At 33.2% G+C, this 25558-nt stretch overlaps 1 protein-coding gene across 4 annotated transcripts in view; it reads right to left on the bottom strand.

The window, feature by feature from the left end:
• Positions 1–25558, bottom strand: part of PCDH15 (protocadherin related 15) — a 1016126-nt gene that overhangs the window by 22436 nt on the left and 968132 nt on the right. For all 4 annotated transcript variants that reach the window (XM_063669967.1, XM_063669968.1, XM_054435813.2 and 1 more), the window contains exons 29-30: positions 11665–11841; positions 2681–2899 (exon numbers count right to left, since the gene is read on the bottom strand). In XM_063669967.1, the coding sequence (XP_063526037.1) occupies positions 2681–2899; positions 11665–11841 (396 nt within the window). The remainder of the gene's footprint in view (positions 1–2680; positions 2900–11664; positions 11842–25558) is intronic.

Genomic DNA, 25558 nt, shown 5'->3' with positions numbered 1-25558 from the left:
AACATCTGATTTATTCTAAATCATGAATAATTTATATGTTAAATTCATAATGACAGAGTTAATGACAGACTAAGAAAACTAAGTATATCAATTCGAAAGGTGAAAATAGTATTGTTACCGTTAGAGTCATTCAAGCCATTAAAATATCCATTACAGAAAAATAAAGAAATGAACTACATGGAATAAGAAAACTGGATTAAAATGTAAATATGAGAATTTCAACTCTAGTGGAAAAATGGAATATTAAAGATGACCTAATCTTTATAATTGGCTTCTTGGTTTACCCTGCTTGAAGAATATTACAGGAATGGAATGAGCTAGCAAGCCCTGATTATACTCTTGGCTTCACTTTGAAGCTGAAGCTAGAATTGGAAGGTCCTACTCTTGGGTAATAAATTTATGACAGTTTTTACATATTTGCTTTTTAGTTCCCATTCATAGAAAAGTTCAAAGGCATATCATTATATAAAAGAATAGCTATTCATTCTTACCTTATGTGCAAGCAAATATCAAGGTACAAATGTTAGGTCTTTAAATATTAGAATTTTACTTTGCTATGTGAGCAGAGAAAAACTCATTTTGTTTAATTATGTTAATCTATAAAAAGCAGTAACTAAATTCATCTGGTATTGAGCTGATTATCAAACTAAAGGAGAATTAAATAATGCATCTATAAATTATTTAAATATTAAACATCTCAAGCATTTGTTGCATTTCAGACTACCACGTACAACATCCAGAGCGCTTCAGTTTTTATCATTGCATACTGTGCCAAATATAAGAATTTTTCTCACTGATTTTATTGCTAGCAGGATATAATAAAGCTCCTTTGGAAAATAGTTAAGTGTAAAAGGATAACTGGTAATATGGAATGGATTTAACATTATAATTAATAATGGGTTGATGGCTTAATAATTTAAAACAATTTGTTCAGTATTAATTTTGTTCATCAGCTTTAGATTTGGCATATCAATTGATTGGTTAAGGATAAATTAAGCTCCAGCATATCAACCTTAATGCTATATTTGCAACTTCACATTGCTTTTGAGGCAGAAAATATTTCTGTAGTTTCGGGTTGGAATTACTCGAGAAGTAATGACCTGCTTGAAAAATATTAAAGTAATGGAGTCATGCAGCAAGCCCTAGTTATACTCTTGGCCCCAATTCTAGCTTTGAAAACGAAGCTAGAATTGGAAGGTCCTACTTCTGGGTAACAAATTCATGATACCTTTTTTCATGTTTGCTTTTTAGTTTCCATTCATAGCAAAGTTCATGCAGAGCATACTTTTGGATTTTCAGGTTGGAATTACGTTACCTTATTCAATTCACGAGAAAATTTTAAGTATTTGAGAACAAAGATGACAGTTTAAGAATACATAAGGACTATTGGCTGGGCGCGGTGGCTCACGCCTGTAATCCCAGCACTTTGGGAGGCCGAGGTGGGAGGATCACGAAGTTAGCAGTTTGCGACCAGCCTGACCAACATGGTGAAACCCCGTCTCTACTAAAAATACACAAATTAGCCAGGTGTCGTGGCGCATGCCTGTAATCCCAGCTACTCAGGAGGCTGACGCAGGAGAATCGCTTGAACCTCGGAGGCAGAGGTTGCAGTGAGCTGAGATCACATCACCGCACTCCAGCCTGGGAGACAGAGCCAGACTCCGTCTCGAGGGAAAAAAAAAAAAAAGTAAAGAATACATAAGAACTATTTTAATAAATATTTCCTCTGTAGGTAGTTTAAATGATGAATAGCAGTTCCACCATTATTTCTTATTGTTTATTACATAAAGTAATTTACATGATTTATTATTCCTGTCTGCTATTTATTTTCTTTTTCTGGCACACTCAGGGCTACTTCTCTTCTTAATCAGCTTCCCAATTTTTTCAAGACATTGTCAATAGAAATATACTTAAAATGTGCGGCTCTCTATCACAAAGCTTCCCCAGACCTAGGGTCAAAGAATATATTACCAACCTACTTCAAATATGGATGTTTAAATTAGTGATAATAATTACTTGACTACTGTAGATAAGTTAAATACAATTTTAAAATATGGATATTGTCAATGGATGCGCTTGACTGCAGGAACCAGAAAAATTAAGAGCCTGCACAGCCAGAACATGCTGTCAAATATTACACTAAAAACTCTGGCAAAGCACCCAGGAAGGAAGAAACCACATAGAAGATTACATCTTATAGGCTATGATTTTACAATGCTTTTGCTAACACTGTGATCATTTGCACAAAGGCAAATTTAACAGTTTGGATAAAAACCTATCATGACAATGTCGCGAAGTTATTGACCTTCCTTTGGAGCTGGGCAGAGTGGGTATCTGCATATGACATTCCATCGCCTTTACCCCGGGATACCTGTTACCTTCTCTCCCGAGTTGGCTCTTAAACAAAAGAAGAGCATAAACAAAGCCACAGGAACTAAGGTGATATTTCTATTGAAAGAGACTGAATTAGAATCACAGGAATATTGGGCCATCAGTGAAAAATGTACTGGGAGTTTGTACTGTTTTCTTTTTGAAGAAAATCATTTGGTACGAGATAGATAAAGCAATCTCAGAGTAGTTGCACCATCAATATTTTACAACGCAAAGCCGTGTTACCAGAGATGGTTTTCTGCAATGACTTCTGAGGAACTATCCAGGTTTACCATCCTTGAATACTTACTGTCTGTAGCTGACCAAAACCACCAAGATGGCAGGAATGCAGCAGAGGATGATGATGAAGGCCAGAGCCAACAAGGCCCCTTCTGTGTATCCTAGACTTTCTCCTCTCTTTTTAATGCTGGTCACTGCCTCTGGAGTCCGGATCTCCAGAATGCGTCCTCCTTCCCCATAATACGGCTGAAAGTCTTTATTGATATCAAGCAGTTTGCCATCCAAAAATCTTTATTGTTAGATAAATAGTAAAATTAATGATGCTAGCAGAGAAAGAGCATTTTAAAAATAAAATCTTTTTGTAAGATCTTTTAATATTTTCTCTAATTGAAACACAAGCTGAGTCAGAAGTCTCATGAATAATAAGAAAAGCATATATAAAAAGCATAAACAATAAAGAAGAGTAATTACACATCTGTGTAGAAATATCAAAAGTACTTAAAAACACAGCTCTTGATCTGCTTATAGACTTAAAAAATCTAATTATCAATATCATTAAGCTTAATATTACTGTGTCAGAATAATTTAACAAAATTTTAGATGGAATAAAATACAATATCCTAAATTATATACCATAGTCTAACATTGTATTTATGCATTTTATCTCCCTGGGTCCTTGGAATAACCCTGTAAAGATCAAATATTACAATACTGATTTATTGCAGGCCAAAAAGCTATACAGTTATAAAAACAAATCTGCGGCACCAAACGGTTTTCAGACTCAAACTCTGTATTTGTTTGCCATAACGCCATCTGAAAAGTAAACATTCTCAAGTTTCAAACCAAAAGAATGTTTTATGGTCAAAGGGTGAAGACATTTAAAAGGCCTTTCTGCCTAGGAAAAAAAGACTAAATAAATGATGCAGGTAGTATATCAGTGTTGTAAGAATGACAGGAAGTGAAAGTCAATGTATTTCCTTCCTCTAAATAATGCAATTCCAACTATGAGTCTTGAATTTTGGAAGAGAATCAAGGAATAATGATTCCTAATCATCTTATGAGATTGAAAAAATCTGTTATGTATTTAATATTGTAATTAGCAGGTGATTTTTTAAAAAAAATTCCTTGGGAACTTTTGAACAGTCCCTTATAAGCTCTACATATTGATGCAACAACTGTGTTCTTAATACAACAACACCATAAAGGTCAAACGTCTTACTATAGAATATTGGAAAACAAAAATAGTTCAAGAAAAACACAATTACTCATAGTTCCACGATCTACAGACAGTCATAATCACTTCTAACATCTTGGTATATTTAAGTCTAATATTTTTTTGGAGGGGTGATATTAAATACTTTATATACTTGAGTATATTGCATATATAAAGTGCTTATGTTGAAAAATACAGAAAACACAAAAAAATGCAAAAGAAAAAATTAAAATGGCCCTAAATTTCACTATCAAAATATAATCAATGCCATGCTTGTGTACTTTTTTCAGTCTATTTTATGCCCTTTTGAGACATTTAATTTTAATATTCAGAGTGACCATGCTGATTTTAAATCGCGTTAACACACTGTTCATTGCTTAAAAATAGAAGTGCCTGGTATCACATATGAATTCCATCACATATGTAACTCATAAACTAATTCATATCACACATGTGGCAATTAGAATGCTTTTTTGCTTTTTTTAAACAGATATTCTTTTATAGATTAAAAATGTACTTTTTATAGCAATTTTCCAAGCTCATTGTTACACGTTAAAAGAAAATAAAAATTTAGCCATTTTTATGATTACTAGAAATAGAATAGTGAAACTTTTTGTTTTAATTGTTTATTAGATAAAGGAAGAGATCCTAAATGATGCATAGATCAAAGATTGCTTCACAGGAACTATATTATTAGAACTAGGAAGAATCAGATCCAGAAGAGGATCATTAATTTAAGGGAAGAATATACCCCTACAATGTGGAGTTCAGCTGACAGATCAAAATTCTATTGGATTCCTGGATTTCATATCCAAACTCTCTAAGATTTGTTAGTCTTTTTACACTACAGCAGCCCTATTACTTAGATACTTATTTTCACTTATCAATGTGACGTCATAAACAATTTTTTACTAGAAGGATGGATCACTTTTGAAACCACACCTGATCTAGACTATCTTTCTTCACTTTGTGTATTTAAAACAACTTGTCTGGGTAAAAATTCTTGAGTCATAACATTATCCCTTACAAAACAGCGAAATTGGTTCCATTGCCTTTTGTCATTTTATCATGCAAATGAGATATGCAGGGCTTACCTAATTTTTGTTCCTTTATGAGTAAGATATTTTTATTTCTGTTTCAGTGATTTTTAAACATATTCGGATACTATTCAAAGAAACATGGCTACCTTTTCATTGATTTTTGCCTGTAATATAATAAACTCTTTAATTCTTTTTTCGATTTTTTGCTTCTGTTATAAATACTACAATTTTAACCTCAGAAATAATTGTCATTATCAGGTTGTATTTTAATCGTCCTATAAATATATTTTGATCTCTTTTATTATTTATATCTTTTTTCCTTTTTCTTAATATTGCATAAATTTTCAATGGATACGCTTCATGTTGTCAGTTTAATTTTCACATGCGTTCTCATTTCAGGAAAGGTTGAATCCAGGTGCTCAATTGATTTTAGGAGATAAAATTTAATTTATAAATTAGGCATAGTAAGATATTAACAACAATAACTAATAACAAAATAGAACAATTATAGAACTATAGTGTAATAAATGTTATGCAAATGTGGTTTCTCTCTGTCTGTCTCTGTCAATATCTTATTGTATTGTACTATTGGTAACTGAAACTGAAGAAAGCAAAATCACAGAAGAGGGTTAACTACTATACTCCAGTTGGACTGAGGGGAAGGCACTTTAGATAAAGACTACCACCGTGTAGGAAAGAGTCAATTCTCACAAGAGAAAGTTGAATTCTTTTACCAGAAACAGGAGAAGGATTCAGGCCGTGTAAAACACACACACCATTTCACCAATCCATACCATTCTGTTTTCTACTAAAAATGTTAAACTGTTTTCCAATGGTTTCTGTAGGAGAAAATTTCCAGAGTTATATATTCTCCCTCTGGGTCATCAGGTTGTTATTTCCTGATTTTCCATATTTATTTTGTTTTTTAGTATTTATTGCTGATCCCGTTTTTCCACTGCTTACTTATCCTAAAAAAGAGATAGATTTGCCCAAATCCAGCATCAACACAGAAACGTGTTTTTTTTTTTTTCCTCGTCATTTTCCCCTACAGTGTACTCAGTTACTATATGCAAACCTTTTGTAATTCTAAGGACAGGGTATACAGGTCCCTTCCCAGGATGTAGCCAACATGAATTGATTACTGCTATGTTATCCTGAGATGAGATAAGTTGCTAAACCAATGTCATGTCTTATTATTTTCTCAAGCACATGCAAACATGTATTTCTGCCTCCATTGATGGATATGGGGCCTAATGTTGTGTTATTCAGCATATAATATATAATCAACCATCTACCCTGCATCTCACCTTCATGACTGATTACCTTGACGATGATGATTTTGATACTGCAATGTATATATGAATGTAGAAATAAGTAAAAGGTGAGCAGGAGATTGTACTCTATACAGTAGAGGGACAACTGCCTATTTCCTTTGTAGGTACACAATTTAGGCTTACAGAGTAGGCAGTGGTTAACATATCTACCTACATTCATTACACTATAAGATTGTTCTGCTTAATCAAGCAAATCATGGTTAGATCATCAACTATTTTCTTTTCAGAGTTCTATAACTAACTGTTTAACTAGATTCTAATAATTAGTATTCCATTGATTTGGATTTTCAGTATTTTGAATTTATATGTATTTTTTTTAACTTAGAACATTGAAAGATGCTTTATCAGAGCTTGGTAATCAATCAGATACCATTTAAGGTCTAAGTGTGTTTTTAAACATTGTGGTTTAAAGGCAGTGTATAAAGTCTTTTTCTGCCTTCTCTATCTTTCTCTTACTATTTGGACATACTGTTTTTAAACAGGCTGGATATAAGACAGATAAATAAGCTAAAATGTATTTGCTTATTTTTAAATTTTAATTAAACTATATTTTAAAGTAATGTGTTCCGTTTTGTGTAGAATGCAGAAAGCCACAAGAGAATATGGCTATTAACAGCAACAACAAAATGACAAAAAAGTGCCAGGTTATACTAAAATTATAAATTTCCTTGAGCTGAAGTCACAATGTGAGCAGAAAAAAACAAATTCCATTGAGTGACAATTAGGATAATTTCAAGGTGAGATGCGACCATCCATTGTTTCACCTTTGGGAGAACAGGTTAAAAGTGGCTGCCATAGGCTGGGCACGGTGGCTCATGCCTATAATCTCAACACATTGGGAGGCCAAGGTGGGATGATTACTTGAGCTCAGGAGTTTGACAGCAGCCTGGGCAATAAAGTGAGACCATGTCTCTACAAAAAAACGAAACAAAACAAAACAGCTAAAATTGTAATAAATAAGGTTAGAATTATAGACACTCACAAACACAAGGGGAGTCTCCCCTCATTCAAAAACTTCTTTGCACAGATTTCTGTAAGATAGATTGGGGGACAAGGCAGGACACAAGAGAATATTCCTTCATGGTGTACGAATAGGAACAAATCAGCTAAGGCTGGTGCACAGGCAGCAACCCTTATGCAATTCCCCAGACCTTTATCTCATATGAAACAAGGGCCATAAGTAAGTATTAGAGGGAGGAGGAGTAAGTGTGCCCATCTCTGGTGCTCAGGCAAAGGTCTACTGCTTCTGGAAAAGAGGTATAAGCAAAAATCCCCTACCCCTGGGGGAGGAGCAGGAAGTCCTCTCAGGCCTAAGATCTTGCACCAATACAAAGTAGAGGTCTACTATGGATTGAGAAGGGGCAGAAAATTCTCTTGCACCCAAGACCCCCTGTAAATGTGAAGCAGAGGATGGCTGCCATGATGCAGTAAGAAAGGGGGGGTAAAAAACTTACTTGAGAAAGCCCATACCAGGGCTTACACATGCAGGCTGTACAAGGAGAACAGAGGAACCCCTATTCCATGCCCCACCTCTTCCTTATGAGTGGAACCCAGCAGCAAGGAGGAGCAGTCTAACACTGTGGGACAGATCAGAGTGTGGACAGAAACCTCTTCTGTGGCACAAGCATATAGAGAGCACTGGGAGCTGAGGACTGAGTAAGAAGACTGAGAAAACCCTACAGCACGCAGCCTCTATTCTAAGAATGAGTTGACACCATTCTACCAATAGCAGGGGTTGAAGCTTTTTGCACAGTGGAAGTAATAATTGCAACAGCAAAATCCAGATAATTCCTGAATAGCTTTACTCAACAGAGTAAATGCCTGTAATGTCCATTTACAGGCATAAACTCTATTTACCTCACTCCTTACTGTTCTTCCACACCATGTCTGGCATTCAATCAAGTAGGACACAAAAAGCCTACAAAATATAAAACAACCATTTTCAAGAAATGAAGTAACAGAGCCAGATAGAGATAACCCAGATATTGGAACTATCAGACAGGAACTTTGATTCAACTCTGATTAATACATTGCAAAATAGCAGAAAGCACAAACATGCCTGAAGCGATGGAGAAATTCAGTAGAGTGGTGGAAATAAGAAATAATCTAATAGAAATGCTAGAAATAGCTTTCTAAAAAGATAACAAGATGAAGAATTTCTTCAGTGAGCTCATCAATAGGCTAACACAGATCAATCAGTGAATTCAAAAATAGGGCAGTAAATATTATTCACACTAAAATACAAAGAAAAAACTGTGTGTGTATATGTGGGGGGGAGGGAGCAGAGTCAGAACAGAACAAAATTATGAGAAACATCAAATTGTAATTGGAATCCCAGAAAAGGAATAAAGAGAAAATGGGCATAAGAAATATTAGAAAAAATGTCTGAGAATATTCCAGAAATAAAAAAGCAAAAAACTCAAACTCACAAAAAAATGCAGCTCCAAAGAGTTGAGAACTACAAGGATAAAAAAAGCAGGATAAGCATAATATATAATTATTGCAGAAAATCTAAGCAATTCAGGTAACCAAAAATAAAAAAAATTAAAATACCGATAAGCTGGCCAAACAAAATAAGTTATTAACATGTCACTAAAAGTCATTCCAGTCCTCTCTATGCATTTATGAGCTTTTTTATTTTTGATTGTCAAAATATATTTTTTCAAATCAAAGTAAATTCCTAGGACAAATTATTTTTATGATGATTTCTAATCCTTTGGCCTGAGCATTCCAACATCCTCAGAAGCTTAGATTTTAAGGTTAAAGGAAATTGAAAGAACACTTCCATTGACCTGGACCGGCATCTTAATGTTCTAGTACATTTATGCAGTGTTAAAAACTAAATAACCAATAACTCTCACAACTACAGAACAGATACCAATACTTGGGCATTGGCATTATCAGCCTTGGAACACACACACACACACACACACACACACACACACACACACACATGTATATGTATGTGTATACAATTTTATTATAAAATCTTTCAAGAAACAATTCTAGAGTTTCAAATAGACCAGTGACTCTAAGGTTACTATAATACTTCAAGGTGAAGACTGAGAAGGCAAAAATTTCATATTTCATGGCTATTCTATCTTTTCTTCAATATAAAATATATTTTTATTTATTTATTTATTTATTTATTTATTTATTTATTTATTTAGAGGCAGAGTCTTGCTCTGTTGCCCAGGCTGGAGTGCAGTGGCATGATCTCGCTCACTGCATGCTCCGCCTCCTGGGTTCACGCCATTCTCCTGCCTCAGCCTCTGGAGTAGCTGGGACTACAGGCACCCGCTACCATGCCCGGCTAATTTTTTGTATTTTTAGTAGAGACGGGGTTTCACCGTCTTAGCCAGGATGGTCTCAATTTCCTGACCTCGTGATCCACCCACCTCGGCCTCCCAAGGTGCTGGGATTACAGGCGTGAGCTACCGCGCCCGGCCAAAAATTTATTTTATGATTTATATATATTCTGTTTTTTCCTTGCCTGCTGGCTATGATAGTTATTTTATTGAATTTAGATGTTTACTGTCCATAATATAATTTAGGTTTGGAAAAACTTATTTAGAATTAAAAATGTTCATCTTGTATTTCATGGTGTCAGTTGAAACCCAAATGGCTTTTTTTCCCCCAAATATTTAATCTCTAGAAGGTTTGCTAGTTAAGTTCAAATTCTAATCACCATTATTTTACTCTTTAAAGTTAGCCCAAATATAATACATATTTTTATATTCAGGTAAAAACACCCTAAACTCAATCAATCGTGAAATTTAAAAGCAAAACTAATGTATGCAAAAAACACAGAATGCAGGTAGATTCACATAAAAAAGAAATGTGTTAATTTTCTGACAATCAAAAGAATATATATGAATTACTTTGGAAGTTTATTCCTAAAGTTTTTAATAAAACTTACAAAAAATTGGCTTGGTAGATCTAAATGTTGCTTCATTTTGGTGGTGACTATAAAATCAGAGTGCGAGCTATTACTTCATTCATCTATATTTCCTCCACAATTAGCATCCTGTTTTGCACATGGCCCAAATATCTATTAAAAATGAATTGATGAGGACGGGCGCGGTGGCTCACGCCTGTTAATCCCAGCACTTTGGGATGCCAAGGCGGGCGGATCACGAGGTAAGGAGATCGAGACCATCTTGGCTAACACGATAAAACCCCGTCTCTACTAAAAATACAAAAAATTAGCTGGGCGTGGTGGCGGGCGCCTGTAGTCCTAGCTTCTCGGGAGGCTGAAGCAGGAGAATGGCGTGAACCCGGGAGGTGGAGCTTGCAGTGAGCGAGATTGCGCCACTGCACTCCAGCCTGGGGCACAGAGTGAGTCTCCGTCTCAAAAAAAAAAAAAAAAAAAAAAAAATTGATGAGTAACATGTTAAATAATTATGGCTTTTAAAAAATTTTAGCTGATATTAAATCATTATTTTATTATTGCCAAAATAGAAGTGATGAAAGTTTGTTGATGAACACATTTAAAATAAAACTAAATTCAGAATTTATTAATTTGAATAAAAATTGAATAAATATTTACAAAATAAATAAATTTACATACACAATATAGATATATTTGTAATGTGTATATGGATATATTTATATGCTGTTTAAAAAGTATAGACAAAGAAAAACTAAATTATGATGTTTCACATATAGAGTTTGGCATGACTGTATATACAGGCACATATAAACTATTATGATTGTATATCAATATATATTTTTAACTAAAAATGTTTCATTTAGATAGAATTTCAGTCCAAGACCCAGTTGGACACTAGGTGTCACTAGAGTAAAGAAAATTCTGTTAATTTTTTTTTTTTAAGTATTTAAGTGTGCTCAAATAACATCCAAAGAAAGTAAGTAGCAGGATTTTGTTTAAGATTCTGCACTTTATTTATTTTTAGGATTTATAACTCAAATATTTAAGTTCCTGCTAGGATGAAATTTCACATAGAGCATGAACTTAAATGGGAATGATTATCCCACCTGCTCTCCACCTGTAAGTTAAAGAAAAAAATAGATACTGATTTTTGCTGATTTAGTAGACCTGTAAGAAAGGTGGATTTCTTCTTAAAATGCAAGCATATGAAAATCATTGCAGAAAAACTTCCACTTTAAGAATCTGCGCTTTCCTCATTAATAGCCAGTGCCCTTGAGCAAGAGTGAGGAGCTGGCAGCAGCTGATTTCAAGGAGCTGTTCCTTGTTCTTAAGTAAAACAGGTCATCTGATGCCCATAAAGAAAATGGGCCCTCTGAAGTCACTGTAGCCCACACTTAGACCTGAAAACTTTAAGGCATGAGAATCCTAGGTGTTGTTTCAGGTTCTTTGCTTACACTTCACTTTCAGTAACTATTTGGTGGGTTTTAAACTTTAAGTACTTATAGCCTCAAATCAGAATCATCTATGGTTGCTATTGTAACCAAAGAGCTGTTACAGATAACAAAAAGCACTTACTTAAAAAGCTCATTTCTATCGATGGCTCTGTTGGTTTGGGGGTCAATTGCATAGACAGTCAAGTCACATTTGGTGTAATCTTCTAGGGAAAAGGCATCTCCATGCCGGCGAGCTCCAATGGACTCCACTACAACCTTGGCACCAGGAATTTGTTCCTGAACATAGCGATCCAAGATCCTATAAATCAAAGTACAAACATGACAGTCCAATGGGCTTTCTGGGAGAAAAAAATTACTCTCAACTTGAAAAGACATTTAGTAAATGAAAAATGATGACAGCCTAGTTTTTGTTAATGTTTACTGAATATAAACCCTTGAAAAACATTCTCTATATTTTTTCAGCATTTAGCTCCCAATGATGCTAGAAGCTGAAGCTGAATAAGGTAGAAAAGGTCACCAACCATGTCCTATTTAACTTTAGGCTTTTTGAATTTATGATACCATTTGAGCTTTTACATGAGAAATGCCAAATATGCTGTACAAATAAAGCTGTCTATGCTTTATAAGAGGCATGGGGTCTTAGAACCCTTGACTTCACATGGTTGGTGTCATAAATTACATCTCACTAGAGTCTGTGACACATGACACATAGCTATATGCTAAGAACAGGACTAGGATGCCTGTTTTGCCAAAGGTATAAACATCCTTACAGAATCACAACAATGGGAGAATGTGGAGATATTTTGCAATGGCAGGATTACCACATTAAGATAAAAATATGGCATGCAAATCTCAGACACTATTTAGGTGAATAAAAATAACATATACCAGCTGGTATAAATTACTGATTTAAAAAGCAGAGACAATGTTAATCAATAAGTAATTTTCCCATCTCATCACTGGATTTTAATTGAAAGTATGAATTATTACCATTTCCCAAATGTCCCATTCCTTATTAAAAACTTTATATTATTAACCCAAGTATATAAAGATTAAGAGCATATAATTCAATATTTATAGATGTTTAAATTTAAATAATTTTAATTACTATATATGATAAATATTCTAAAATTTATAGACTAAATGCTCTTTTCTGAGTCCATATTTTGAGGGTTTTTTGGGGGGAGAAGGGCAATATATTCTAAAGTCCTTTGATACATCAGAAAATAACTTTTACTTCTAATGCCACAATTGACATATTTCTTGCTCTACTGAAAGTATATTGCCTTAAGAGTCTGGTATGTGCTTGGTTTGTCCTTGTTACTAGAACAATGAGGTTACTAAACTTTGGAGGAAATGGCTCTACCAGTGCATGCCAGGAGACACTATCAATCATAGTGAAACGTTTGTTTGCTTGCTTGTTTTTAAATGTTTGTAACCCAGCACTGTTGAATTCTGTCTTATTGAAGTACTATTCATTCTTTTCCTTTTCTGTCACCACTCCATGCCCACTGGTCGCTCGGCTTCGCAATTTCTTTTCTGATGATATCCTTGAAGTAGACTAAAGAAAAGATGATGTGTAAAAAAGGAGGAGGAGCAAATTCATTTGGCAAATATCAGTTAATAGTTGAATGCCTGCAATTCCAGCTAGTTGGGAGATGAGACAGAAGAATCGCTTGAACCCAGGAGGTGGAGATTGCAGTGACTCCAGCCTGGGCGACAGAGCAAGATTTTATCTCCAAAGGGGGGGGAAAGAAAAACACCCGGGAACCTGAAGATAATGGATGTACTGAGAGACACAGACTAGTCTAACATCATTTGGACTGTGTTTTTCAGATTTTTTTTCCTGAGAGATTTATGCTCATTTAACAAAAATAAAAGAGGCCTAGGAGTCAAACCATATTATACTCTTGATATTTCGTAGGAGGCACAAACAATAATGATATAATGTTGAGGAGCACAGAGGTCTGGCTTCAATTTTAATTTCCTTTGCTTTTCAATTGCATAACCTTAGACAAGTAATCTTAAGCTCTGAAAGTCTCAGGTTTGTTTGTTTGCTTGTTGAGATGGAGTCTCATTCTGTGCCCAGGCTGGAGTGCAATGGGGCAATCTCGGCTCACTGCAACCCCCACCTCCCGGGTTCATGGGATTCTCCTGTCTCACGCCTGGATTACAGGCATGCACCACCACACCTGGCTAATTTTTGCATTTTTTAGTAGAGACAGTGTTTCACCATGTTGGTCAGGCTGGTCTCAAATTCCTGACCTCAAGTGATCCGCCCGCCTCGGCCTTTCAAATGCTGGGATTACAGGCATGAGCATCACATCTGGCCATCTGTTTCCTTAAATAGAAAACAAGGAAATAATGTACCACATGGGGTTGAATGTGCATTCAATGAAATAAAGCTTTTACACAGTTCCTAGCACATAGTAACTATTCTACAAAAGGAATATTATTTTTATTAATTTGACTTAAATATTTCCATTAATAAGCTTCTTCCTTGTCTCAAATTCATTCAAGGCCTTTAATTAATTTGTGGAATAGGAAAGTATACTTCTCACTAGTATAATCAGTTTACAAATCAAAACGCAAACAGGAGTACATAGTTAAATACAATGCAATAGATGGCTCTCTGTCCCAATACTTTGGTCTAACAATTTATGCCTTCTCCAGTGCATTTTGGCATTGATTTGACATGTTCCAAGGAAATCCTTCATATATGCATAGATTAATTGTGTGCGATCCTACAGCGAAGAAACATATCTATTGCGCTTGGGTTCTTTTCTATTTTTCAGTGCAATACTGCAGAATCATTTCACTAAAAAAATTAGATGTGGAATAAAATATAACTGTACCAATTCTTTCATGGTAGCAGGGAATCATGAATAAAAGAAGTCTAAAAACAAATTATGTCATTTAAAACATGCAATAATATCTACACTTTGAGCATTTTTTTGTTAAACTTTTAAAGATCTTTTGGGACAAAGTATATCTTATGATAAAAAGAGATATAGCCTAATCTTAACTGCTTCTGTATCTTTCTCTTATAAATGTAAGTAAAACTAAATTTAATACCTTTTAATTGAGAACACATTTTATAAAAATCTATCTTTTCATTTATCATCTATATCTATATAGTAAGTATTTTCTACATCTATATTCATTACCTATATGTATATAAATTTCCTCACATATATACATATACCCCCCCACACACAAAGAAAAAGAGATTTGCAATGATGTTTATCTAACCCATAATATTTGTATCGTACACACACATCAAGAAAGATGTCCATAGTGATGTTTATATAATGTTAATAATGCTTAGAGCTGGATGGTATGATTTTGAGTTTACCTTTTATAACTTTCTTCTTCATATATTATATTGCTTAAATTTCTTTATAATGGGAATAAAAGAACAATATAGTTATATTTTAAAAAAATCTCTTTAACTCCCTATTTCCTCTCCCCAACTTTGTGATAAAAAAGTCTTCATATAAATCTATATTTTCTAGTTTAAAAATGTAAAAAATTAAGTTGGATTCAGGGCTTTTCATAAAATTATAGCAAAACTCACTCAGGGAAGTGTTAAGTAGGAAAATTTTCATTTATTCATTCCTTCAACAGATGTTTATTCAATGCCTATCCTGGGCCAGATGCCATTCCAGACACATGGAATACATCAGTGAACAAAATACAGTCTTTGATGTCAAAGAATTTACATTCAAATTGAACAAGACAAGTGACAGATAATGGATTGATAAAATTGGTAAAAGTGTTCAGAATAAGTATCACTGAGACTTTGATATTTGAGCAAAAACTTTAGGGAACAATGTGTGCTGTGGCTATTCTAGGAATGAGTGTTCTAAGAAAAGATAATTGCTAACTGCTTGTGCAATGTCCTGATGTAGTAGTGTGTGGCCCGAGCAGATCACGTGGGGACTTTTAGGATTGTAAGAGCATTGTTTTTTGTTCTGAGTGAGATAAGAATCTGTTGCTGGTTTTAAATATTAAAGTAATATGATCTACCTTACATTTAAAGGAGGCACACTGGTTGCTGTGTTGAGACTAGGCTGAGTAGAATCAGGAAAACTAGTTAGTAAAGAACTTAAGTACATGAAGGTTCATTAAGTGCTCAGCCTACTCAATAATTTAGAAGAAAAGACACAACCCAATCCATGACTATTAGCCATATGAAATAAAATATAAATATCAGAGCAGATATAAGCAAAACTTTGACCAAAAAGAAAACACAAAAAATCAAGAAACAGAAAATTTGCTTTTTTGGAAAAAACATGATATGATCATAAAAACAGACACGTACACCAATGTAACAGAAGAGAAAACCCCAAAATAAATCCACACTCTTACAGCCAATCATTTTTGACCAAGATGTGAAGAACATACACTGGGGAAAGGACAATCTTTTAATGTATTATGATAAGAAACTGGATATCCATATTCAGAAAAATAAAAATAGAGTCCCATCTTTTTCTGTGTACAAAAATCCACTCAAAATGGATTAAAAGCTTAAACATAAGACATAAAACTGTAAAACTACTAGTAGAAAATATTGGGAAAAGACTTCAGGACATTAGTGTGGGCAAAGATTTTGTAAGACTCCAAAGAAATATAAATTTTCCAATGAAAGCAAAAATAGGCAAATGGATTACATTAGGCAGAAAAGCTTTTACACAGCAAATGAAACAATTGACAAAGTGAAGAGACAACCTATAGAATAAGAGAAAATATTTGCAAACTATCCAATCAACAAGAGATTAATAACCAGAATATATAAGGAACTCAACAGATAAAAACCAATTAATCCAATTTAAAAATGGGCCAAGGATCTGAATAGACAATTCTCAAAAGAAGATATACGAAGAGCCAATAGGCATATGAAAAAATGCTTGACATCACTAATCATCAAGGCAATGAAAATCAAAATCACAATGAAATATTATCTCATCCCAACTGTAATTGCTATTATCAAAAAACAAACAAAAAGTAACAAATGCTGATAAGGATATGGAGAAGGAGGAACATTTATACATTCTTGGGGGGAATGTAAAATAGTACAGCCATTATGGAAAACAGTATGGAGGTTCCTCAGAAAACTAAAAATAGAACTATAACATGATTCAGTAATCCCACTGCTAGGTATACATCCAAAAGAAAGAAAATCAATATATTGAAGAGGTATCTGCATGCCTATGTTTATCACAGCACTATTCACAGTAGCCAAGATATGGAATCAACCAAAATGTTTATCAACAGATGAGTGGATAAAGCAAATACAGTACATATATACAATCAAATATTATTTAGCCATAAAAAAAGAACAAAATCCTGTCACTTGCAGAAACATGGACGAAACTGAAGGTTATTATGTAAAGTGGAATAAGCCAGGCAAAGAAGAAATATCACATATTCTCATTCATATGTGGGAGCTAAAAAATGGATCTCATGGAGGTAGAGAGTAGAATGGTGCTTACCAGAGGCTGAGAGGGGAAGAAAGATGGGGATAATGATAAGATGGTTAATGTAGAGAGTAGAATGGTGCTTACCAGAGGCTGAGAGGGGAAGAAAGATGGGGATAATGATAAGATGGTTAATGGATACAAAAATACAGATAGAGAAAATAACTAAGTTATAGTATTCAACAGTACGGTAGGGAATTTATAGTTAAAAATAATTTATTGTATATTTCAAAACAGCTAGATAAGAAGAATTGTAATGGTCAGATACAAAGAAAAATATTGGAGTTGATGGATATTCCAATTATGCTGATTTATCATTACACATTATATATATATTAATCCAAATATCACATATATCCCAAAAATATGTACAACTAGGTTATATCAATAGTGTATGTGTATATATATATATATATATATATATATACACACACACACACACAAACAAAAAAAGAATTAAAAATCAATCCCAAAAATTGCCCTGAATCTGACTTCTTGGTAGCAATATACATATTTAAAATGCAAATGGTACAATCAAGTATGAAGCAAAACAGTATCTGATTATGTCGAGCATTCTCAAAACAGAAAACTGGCTTTGATTGGTCTTCTAAAAAGTGAAAAATATGTTAATAAATTTGGATGATAATTACAATTATTGAATAAAAATTACATTTTAATTTAAGGCTGTATTGTTCCACTTTGAATGCTCTCTAACATACTCCTGTTAATGTCTATTTAATTATGTCACCTTTAGAAAAAGTTTTAAAAACAGAAAACTTCTAAAGAAATACGTTAATATAGCTAATACAAACATTTTATGTAACATATTTTAGTATAGTACCACATACTAATTAATGTCCAATACAAAACAGTTTATCTAAATAACCTTCTTAGAATAAATGCTGAAAGGTTTGTTTAACTGAATTTTTTTCCTATGCCGATAGCATTATTTTAAAATCACAAACTAAGGGTGTCAATAAACAACTGGTTCGCTTAACTTACTTATTCTTGAACCAAGTTATTTTTGGTAGATGCTCTAAATTTCAATTTAGAGCATTACCTTATCCAGTTACCTGTATATACATCTTCAATTAGTTTAAACTAGAAATTGCATTATGAAAAACTGTAGTGTAAGGTGTTTACTGATAGTTTTATAGCTGGGACAGGTATTTACTCATGGTTGATTTAGCTTTTTATTTATTTATTTATTTACACTAAAATTATTACAGCAGCCATCTTCTCAATTACCCATTTGTCTGTGTGGATGAGTTGAGTTAAAATTACCATGTGATGAGAATTTCTGGTTTTGCATGCTCAGTTTACTCCCAAGAAAAGATGGGTTGGGTTTTTAATTAGGTTTGCCTCCTAAGAGGCAATGTAACAGAGGAAACTCCAACTGCTGGTGGCTGGTAGACGTAGATTAAAATTAAACCTCCACTATTGTGTCTTTGTGGAAATTACTTAACTTCTCAAAGTTTCAGGGAATTTATCTGTACAGTGGGAAAAGTAATCAAACCTACCTCAAAGGTCCTCTGTGATAGGTTAAGGAGACTACACCCATTAAGTGCACAAAAATCTAACCAATATGAAGCGTGTCATAAATGTTGGCTATTTGTTGTGATGGTTATAAGAACTCTTCAGATTTCATGATTATAAACCCTACTTAGGCTTTTGTTGAGGTAAATGGCTTATATTTATCTAGCATCATAGAGAGTTCCACCCCAAGTGCTTATCAATATTTTTACAAAAGCTTAGCTAAATGAATCAATAGGCATTGCAGCTGGCTGGAGGGATAAAAATACAGGCATACAGTTCCTACTGTTCTGAACTTCTTTTCTCCATTAATACAGACCCACAGGGACTCTACCCAGATCATATCCTAAGTCGTGCTCTAGGTGCCATGGAGCATTTTGTTCATTACATTACATGGTAACCTCTCTGTGGTATCCCACAAGATAAAAACATTTTCCTCTAATCTGGAATTAGACTTTGAAAGAGTTCTTTTGTCCCAGAAGAGATATGGTTTTGTTAATTTTGTAACTGAGTCTGTTCTTTTTGTTTAGCTTGTTTGCTTCTTTCACTTTGGCCCTAACAAGGTGACAGTCAAGTTTATGACTACTCTATATGGACTATACAGGCCTTTGCAGCATCTCTATAATTACTTACTCTTACTCTGATCCTTTCTTTAATCTCTTTCTCATCTGTTTGCTTTATTTTTCTACACTCATTTTTAATGTATTTTACCTTTTTTTTCTGTGCGAATCATTGTAAACTACTTCTATTTATCTTTGGAATAAGGTAGAAAATTAAAACAAAATTAAATTTAGCTTTTAATATTTATTAGACATATATGGAAGCATCTAAAATATAATTTATGACTTTCTGATACAAATGGAATTCTTTTGCATAAACATTTTGTGGAGTTTATGTCTCACATTAAAAAACAGCAGTACAGACTGCGGTAAATTGTGAATAAATTGAAGAAAGTGTAGAAAAGAATAATAAATAGGATTAAGAGAACAGAGGAATTGACTCTTGATGATTAAGGTGGCCTCTAAAGGAAGTGATATACCTACCTTGTACCATGAGTTGGGGTGAATTATAAAAATAATAAGCTGTTCAATTTGACAAAACTTCTAGGTTATTAAAAAAAAAAGAGGAGGAAGAGAGGAAATAATTTTAAAAGAAATAAATGTCCACTATGTATTTTAGAGATCTCCATAAAGCAACTGTGATTCAAATGTTTTGATAAAATAATATATAATGACGTCCTTATTTTTACACTACAACTATTTTCTAGTTAGTTTCTACTTTGTACAAGCAAAAGATCTTAAAAATAAACTGAACTGAATGATATTTGAGGGGAGAAAAACAGATTATAATACAATTTAAGATTAACCGCTCAATCTTTCTTTGCTTTTCTTCCTAATTTCTACATCTTAAAATGAAAACATAAATAAAGTTGGCGGGAAATGTTTTTTTTTCTTAGTGTTTTATAAGTGAATTTCACTTTTGAGTATGAATAACCCCTTACCTTCAAATCTCAGGAAAAAATATACCTGTATCAATTATTTTTTCTCCATCATAAGTTGATAAGAACATTTCAAACACTTTAAAATTTTGAAGCACAATTCAAAGGTTCAGTTAATATACTGGTACCTTCATTACAATGATTCATTGTGCATTAATTAATTTTATTTCTTTAATGTATCTTTCGCTCATGCTATTTTCTTAAACAAAATAGTTGCCCCCAAATTTTCTGTTTGTATTATTTTCATAGTGCAAATAAAGGCAACGTAAGCATGTTTGTATTTGATTTAAAACTAAACACATAGTGTTTTTAATTGATCTTCCAATAAAATATATTTTTAATCTGGGAAGATCTCATTTATCTCTTTTTGAAAACAATAGCTCAAAGATTTTAAACTTTTTTCACTTAAAAGCAAAATGAAAATGTCCTCAATGTTCATTTATTTATTTGTTTGTTTTGGCTTTCCATTGTCTCCAAAAATATGAATACTAAAAAAAGTAAAAAAGATAAAAAATAGAAAGAATATTGATTCTGACAAAATACGCCACCTAAATGTAGCAGCCCTGATTCATTCTTTAGTTTTTTCAATCTTTTTTTTTCTATGTTGCTGAGAAGGCATGGAGAATGAGAGCAAATATGATTTCCTTTTTTTTTAATATCACATCTCTCAGATGGCAAATATTAACTAAGAAAGTTGATTTATTTTATATATGTATATATATTTTTTCCAAACAGAAGCTGTTATAATAGACTATAAGCATTCAGAAATGTGTTAATGAGTGAATGAATGATGAGTATTATGACCATTAAAATAAGAAACACATCTATCTGAAGCAAACATGTCAGCATACAGGACTCTTTACGGAATCAATATGCAATGGAATCTTAAGAAAAAAAGTAAAATCTACCTGATAAGTGATTTGCTTTTGGTTAACTTTGCTTATAGAAAAATATGTACAAATTGGCCGGGCGCGGTGGCTCACGCCCGTAATCCCAGCACTTTGGGAGGCTGAGGCGGGCGGATCACGAGGTCAGGGGATTGAGACCATCCTGGCTAACACGGTGAAACCCCGTCTCTACTAAAAATACAAAAAATTAGCGGGGCGTGTTGGCGGGCGCCTGTAGTCCCAGCTACTCAGGAGGCTGAGGCAGGAGAATTGCGTGAACCCGAGAGGCGGAGCTTGCAGTGAGCCGAGATTGCGCCACTGCACTCCAGCCTGGGCGACAGAGCAAGACTCCATCTCAAAAAAAAAAACAAGAAAAATATGTACAAATTTGGAAAATCCAAGTCATACAAAATAAAAAAAAGCTTACCTTAATATATGTGAAATATATTATCAGAGACAAAACACTAATTATTGTGAATTTGAGCCATTTGACAGATGATTGATCCTTAAACAATTTACTCATATTGGGCTAAGATAACATTCCTTCAAATAATAACTAAGAATCCATGTAAAATAAAACCTTTTAACTCTCAAAATAGGACAGAACTGAAAATCATGGAGCACCTTTGTTCATAATCATCTTTGTTCCAAGTGATTAATTCAATACTAAAGTTTTGGAAACAAATAAAAATCCCGCCATATTTAACTAAAAACAGAATTTTAAAGCTGTGCTTTTTCTACATTTCAAAGAGTTAAGCATTAAAGATGCTACTGCAATATGCACAAGGATTATTATAAAATAGTAGCTTTTAATTGTATAATTGCATACTGGGGTATCTTCAATTCTGTAAAGAACTATGATTTCTTTAATCATAATTAACCTAATGAGTTAAAGACAAGTCATTCTTCTTGTAAACAGAGGTTACTTCTCTACTAAATAACGCTCCAAATGAATATTTCAAAAAGTAGCAAATAAATTTTCTTTCTGTCAAAACAATGAATTTCCAAGGCTTTGAATAAAGCTTAGTCACACTTAACTTTTTTTTAAAGAATAGTAAATTATACCTTGAATAGTAAATGGTAGGATTTATTATTATATTTCTGGTTTGTATTTTATTTTTATGATTGCTTTCAGTTTATTTTATAGCTGTTACATTCCTATTACAGAAACATTATTTTCAAAAATTGTACTATTAAAATGGGTGTGCTGCATTATCTGATAAAAATTAAATCATTCATGGCAATTCTCTGTTCATAACATCTTCAACTCCAACTGTATCTCTATGCTAAGTATGCTGAGAGAAAATTGGCATGTAATAGACAATACAGCAATTTAATTGTAGAATATGGCAGCTAGGGAGAAGACTACATAACAAAAGAAACTCTTAAGGTATCTAGTGGCTACCATATTGAACAGATGGGTCTAAGGACTTTCCATCTCACACAGAATAAAACTTGAAATCGTCCAAGTGATCTATCAGGTCCTAGAGCTGATTTTCTACCATGATATCTATATTTTAATATGCCAAGCATGGCTCTTTCTCTGGGTTTTCATAACTGCAGTTCTCTATCAGGAATTGTGCCTCTTCCTCTCTCATAGCCAAACGACTTTTTCCATCACTTAATATAGATGTCTTCTCAGATTTCAACTTATCAGAAAGGCTTTCTTTAACCATCCTATTTAAAACAGCACCTCTCTTCCAAAATTTTCTACTTGATACTTGTATTTATCTGTCTTTATTACAGTTATCACTACATAACTTAATTTACATATCGATTTATTAATATTGTTATTTTATATGCCATTTTTATGCAATCGAATAGAAGCTCCATGGCAGCAGGGACTTCACATTGTTCACTGATAATCTCCAGTGCTTACAATCTGTAACTATTTATTTTTTAACTAATAAATCCCCAGCTCTAAGATACAAATGCAAAAACTCAAAGAGTTTGATATACTGGCCCAAGACTTAGCTAGTCTTTGGTGGTCTGGGAAATGAGCCTAGGTTCTCTGAAATAAAAAAGAGCTCAACCTTTCCCCTTAAAACCAAGTTTTTATTACATTGATTTAAGAAAATGTGCTAGCAGTTATTGTTTCATAGGTATGCTTCCCAAGATACCTTCTAATTCTCCTCCTAGAAATATATATATATATATTTACACACACACACATATATACATATATACTATATATACTATACAAATAAATAAATTCTATATATGATGTAATATATATCCTGTCTACATTTCTAATGTAGGTTTTGTAACCTTAATTGTAGGAACTATAGATTGATTACACAGCACATTTCAGGTGCTACATAAATATTTCATAAAGTTGAGACTCTTCCTCATCAAGTCAGTAACTACTTCAGTAAAGCTCTACTATAATTGAATTTTCATATTTTATTTAGAAGGTAAGAGATGGGTTTGAGCAACTCTGAGAAATAAGTTGTCAGTTCTGATTCATACAGAAACACTCTAACTCAGTGTTTCTAAACTCGAGTTTATAATTTTCAAAATATCTCTTTTATAGATTCTTAAGGTTTTAAATTTTAGAACCACAAATTCCTCTTATTTGAGTTTCATGGTGAACTGGGAGTGGAAAGAAGTTATAAAATGCAAACATTTCATAGTTTCTTCTTTAGACAATTATTTGCCAATTATTTGTCCATTGTAGTTATGTGTCCCTACTGTTATTCTCACAGCTGTTTCTCCTATACCTTAATTTAAAAAAAAGTAATTTAAAAAACCACAAGGCTTACAAAGAGGTGAATTCTAAGATCAACTGAAAATATGACAGAGCACAGATATTCAAGGGTATCTGTAGTGGATGCAGATCCTCACTGAAATTTGTTGAATATATTAATCTAATTAAAAAGGAATATGTTTCCTTACTTAGGGGAATTGGTCAATTTTATAAGCTTAAAATCTAAAAAGTAGTAAAAAATTTTCAGTATAGTCATTTCAGCTGATTCAGTGAGGTGAGGAGTAATCATTATAGCAGCTAAGATTTACTACAAGCATTCCATTTTTCAGGTACTGCGGTCTTAGCTATCAAAGTGTACTGATCTTTGTAAAATCTGCTCCATTGTAAAATGGATATGTCAGGTCATTATTTTTCCTTTCATCAAGTGTCCTCATTTGTATTGATTACATAATAATTACCAAGGAAACTTTATATTATTGCCTAAAATATTGGTCTACCAAAAAAAAAAAAAAAGATGATCACATGACATTCCAGTTTTCCACTTCATCGGATAGGGATGTCTCAAGGGAAATATAGAAATGGCTTTGATGATAACATAACTTGTCACCTAAGAATGTCACAGGGAATTAATGTGTTTATTGGTCTCGTCACTAGAACAATAAATTCTTCTATTTAATTAACTATTTGGCACCCTGATGGCTACCTGAGTTATGTGTGTATTTTCATCACTCACCCCAGACATGGATAGGGGGAGTGCTGGGGCTTCCTAGTGCTGACTCAGGTCTTACAGTTCTTATCACTACCACTTCCATCTACTAATGTAGGTTTCAAAAAGAGATCAGAAATATTTCTGCTTAAGAAAACTCTAAATTTACATAGGTTTTAAAAAAATCTACAAAATGAAATCAGACATGGAAGGGACAATTTCTTAAACAACTAGTATTGAAAAAATGGAATATCCATATGTTAAAAAAAATAAGGTTGGACCCTTATCTTACACCATATACAAAAATTAACTCAAAGTGGATTAAAGATCTAAATATAAGACCTCCAAACCATAAAGTGCCTAGAATAAAACATATGAGAGGTGTTTTGTAACACTGGATTTGACAATGATTTATTGAATATGACACAAATAGCACAGGTAACAAAAGCAAAAATAGACAGATGGACTACCTCTGACTTTAAAACTTTTTGCCCAATTAGTGACACAATCATGAAGGTGAAAAGGCAACCTATGGAATAGGAGAAAATATTTGCAAATCTTACATCTGATAAGGGATTAGTATCATAATATCTAAACAACTCCTACAACTAAACAACTAAAATAAATCAAGTAACCCAATTAAAAATGTGCAAAGGACTTGAATAGACATGTTTTAAAAGATGATATACAATGGCCAATAGCACCTGAAAAGATGCTTATCATCAATAACCATCAGAGAAATGCAAATCAAATGACAATAATATATCATCTCACACATTAGTATGGCTACTACATATAAAAAAGGAAAAAGGACCAGAAAATAAAAAGTGTTGATAGGAGGTTGAAAAGTTGGAAAGCTTATGCACTGGTGGTAAAATTGTAAAATGGTGCAACTGTTATAGAAAACAATTTTCTTTAAATTAGAACTGCCGTATGATTTAGCAATCCCACTGCTGAGAATGCACTCAAAAGAATGAAAGCAGGATATAAAAGATATATTTTAATATTTATGTTCATAGCAGTATTATTCACAATATCCAAGAGGGGGAAACAACCCAAATGTCTATTGAGACGTGAACAGATGAACAGAATGTGGTATGTATTGAGAACTATTCAGCTCTATAAAGGAAAGAAATTCTATCACATGCTATGCTGTAACATGGATGAATCATGGGAATATCATGCTAAGTGAAATAATCCAATC

The sequence above is a fragment of the Pongo pygmaeus genome, chromosome 8, assembly GCF_028885625.2.
Source record: "Pongo pygmaeus isolate AG05252 chromosome 8, NHGRI_mPonPyg2-v2.0_pri, whole genome shotgun sequence".
NCBI lineage: Eukaryota > Metazoa > Chordata > Mammalia > Primates > Hominidae > Pongo > Pongo pygmaeus.
The sequence above is the reverse complement of the archived record's forward strand: the minus strand, read 5'-3'. Positions and strand labels throughout refer to the sequence as shown.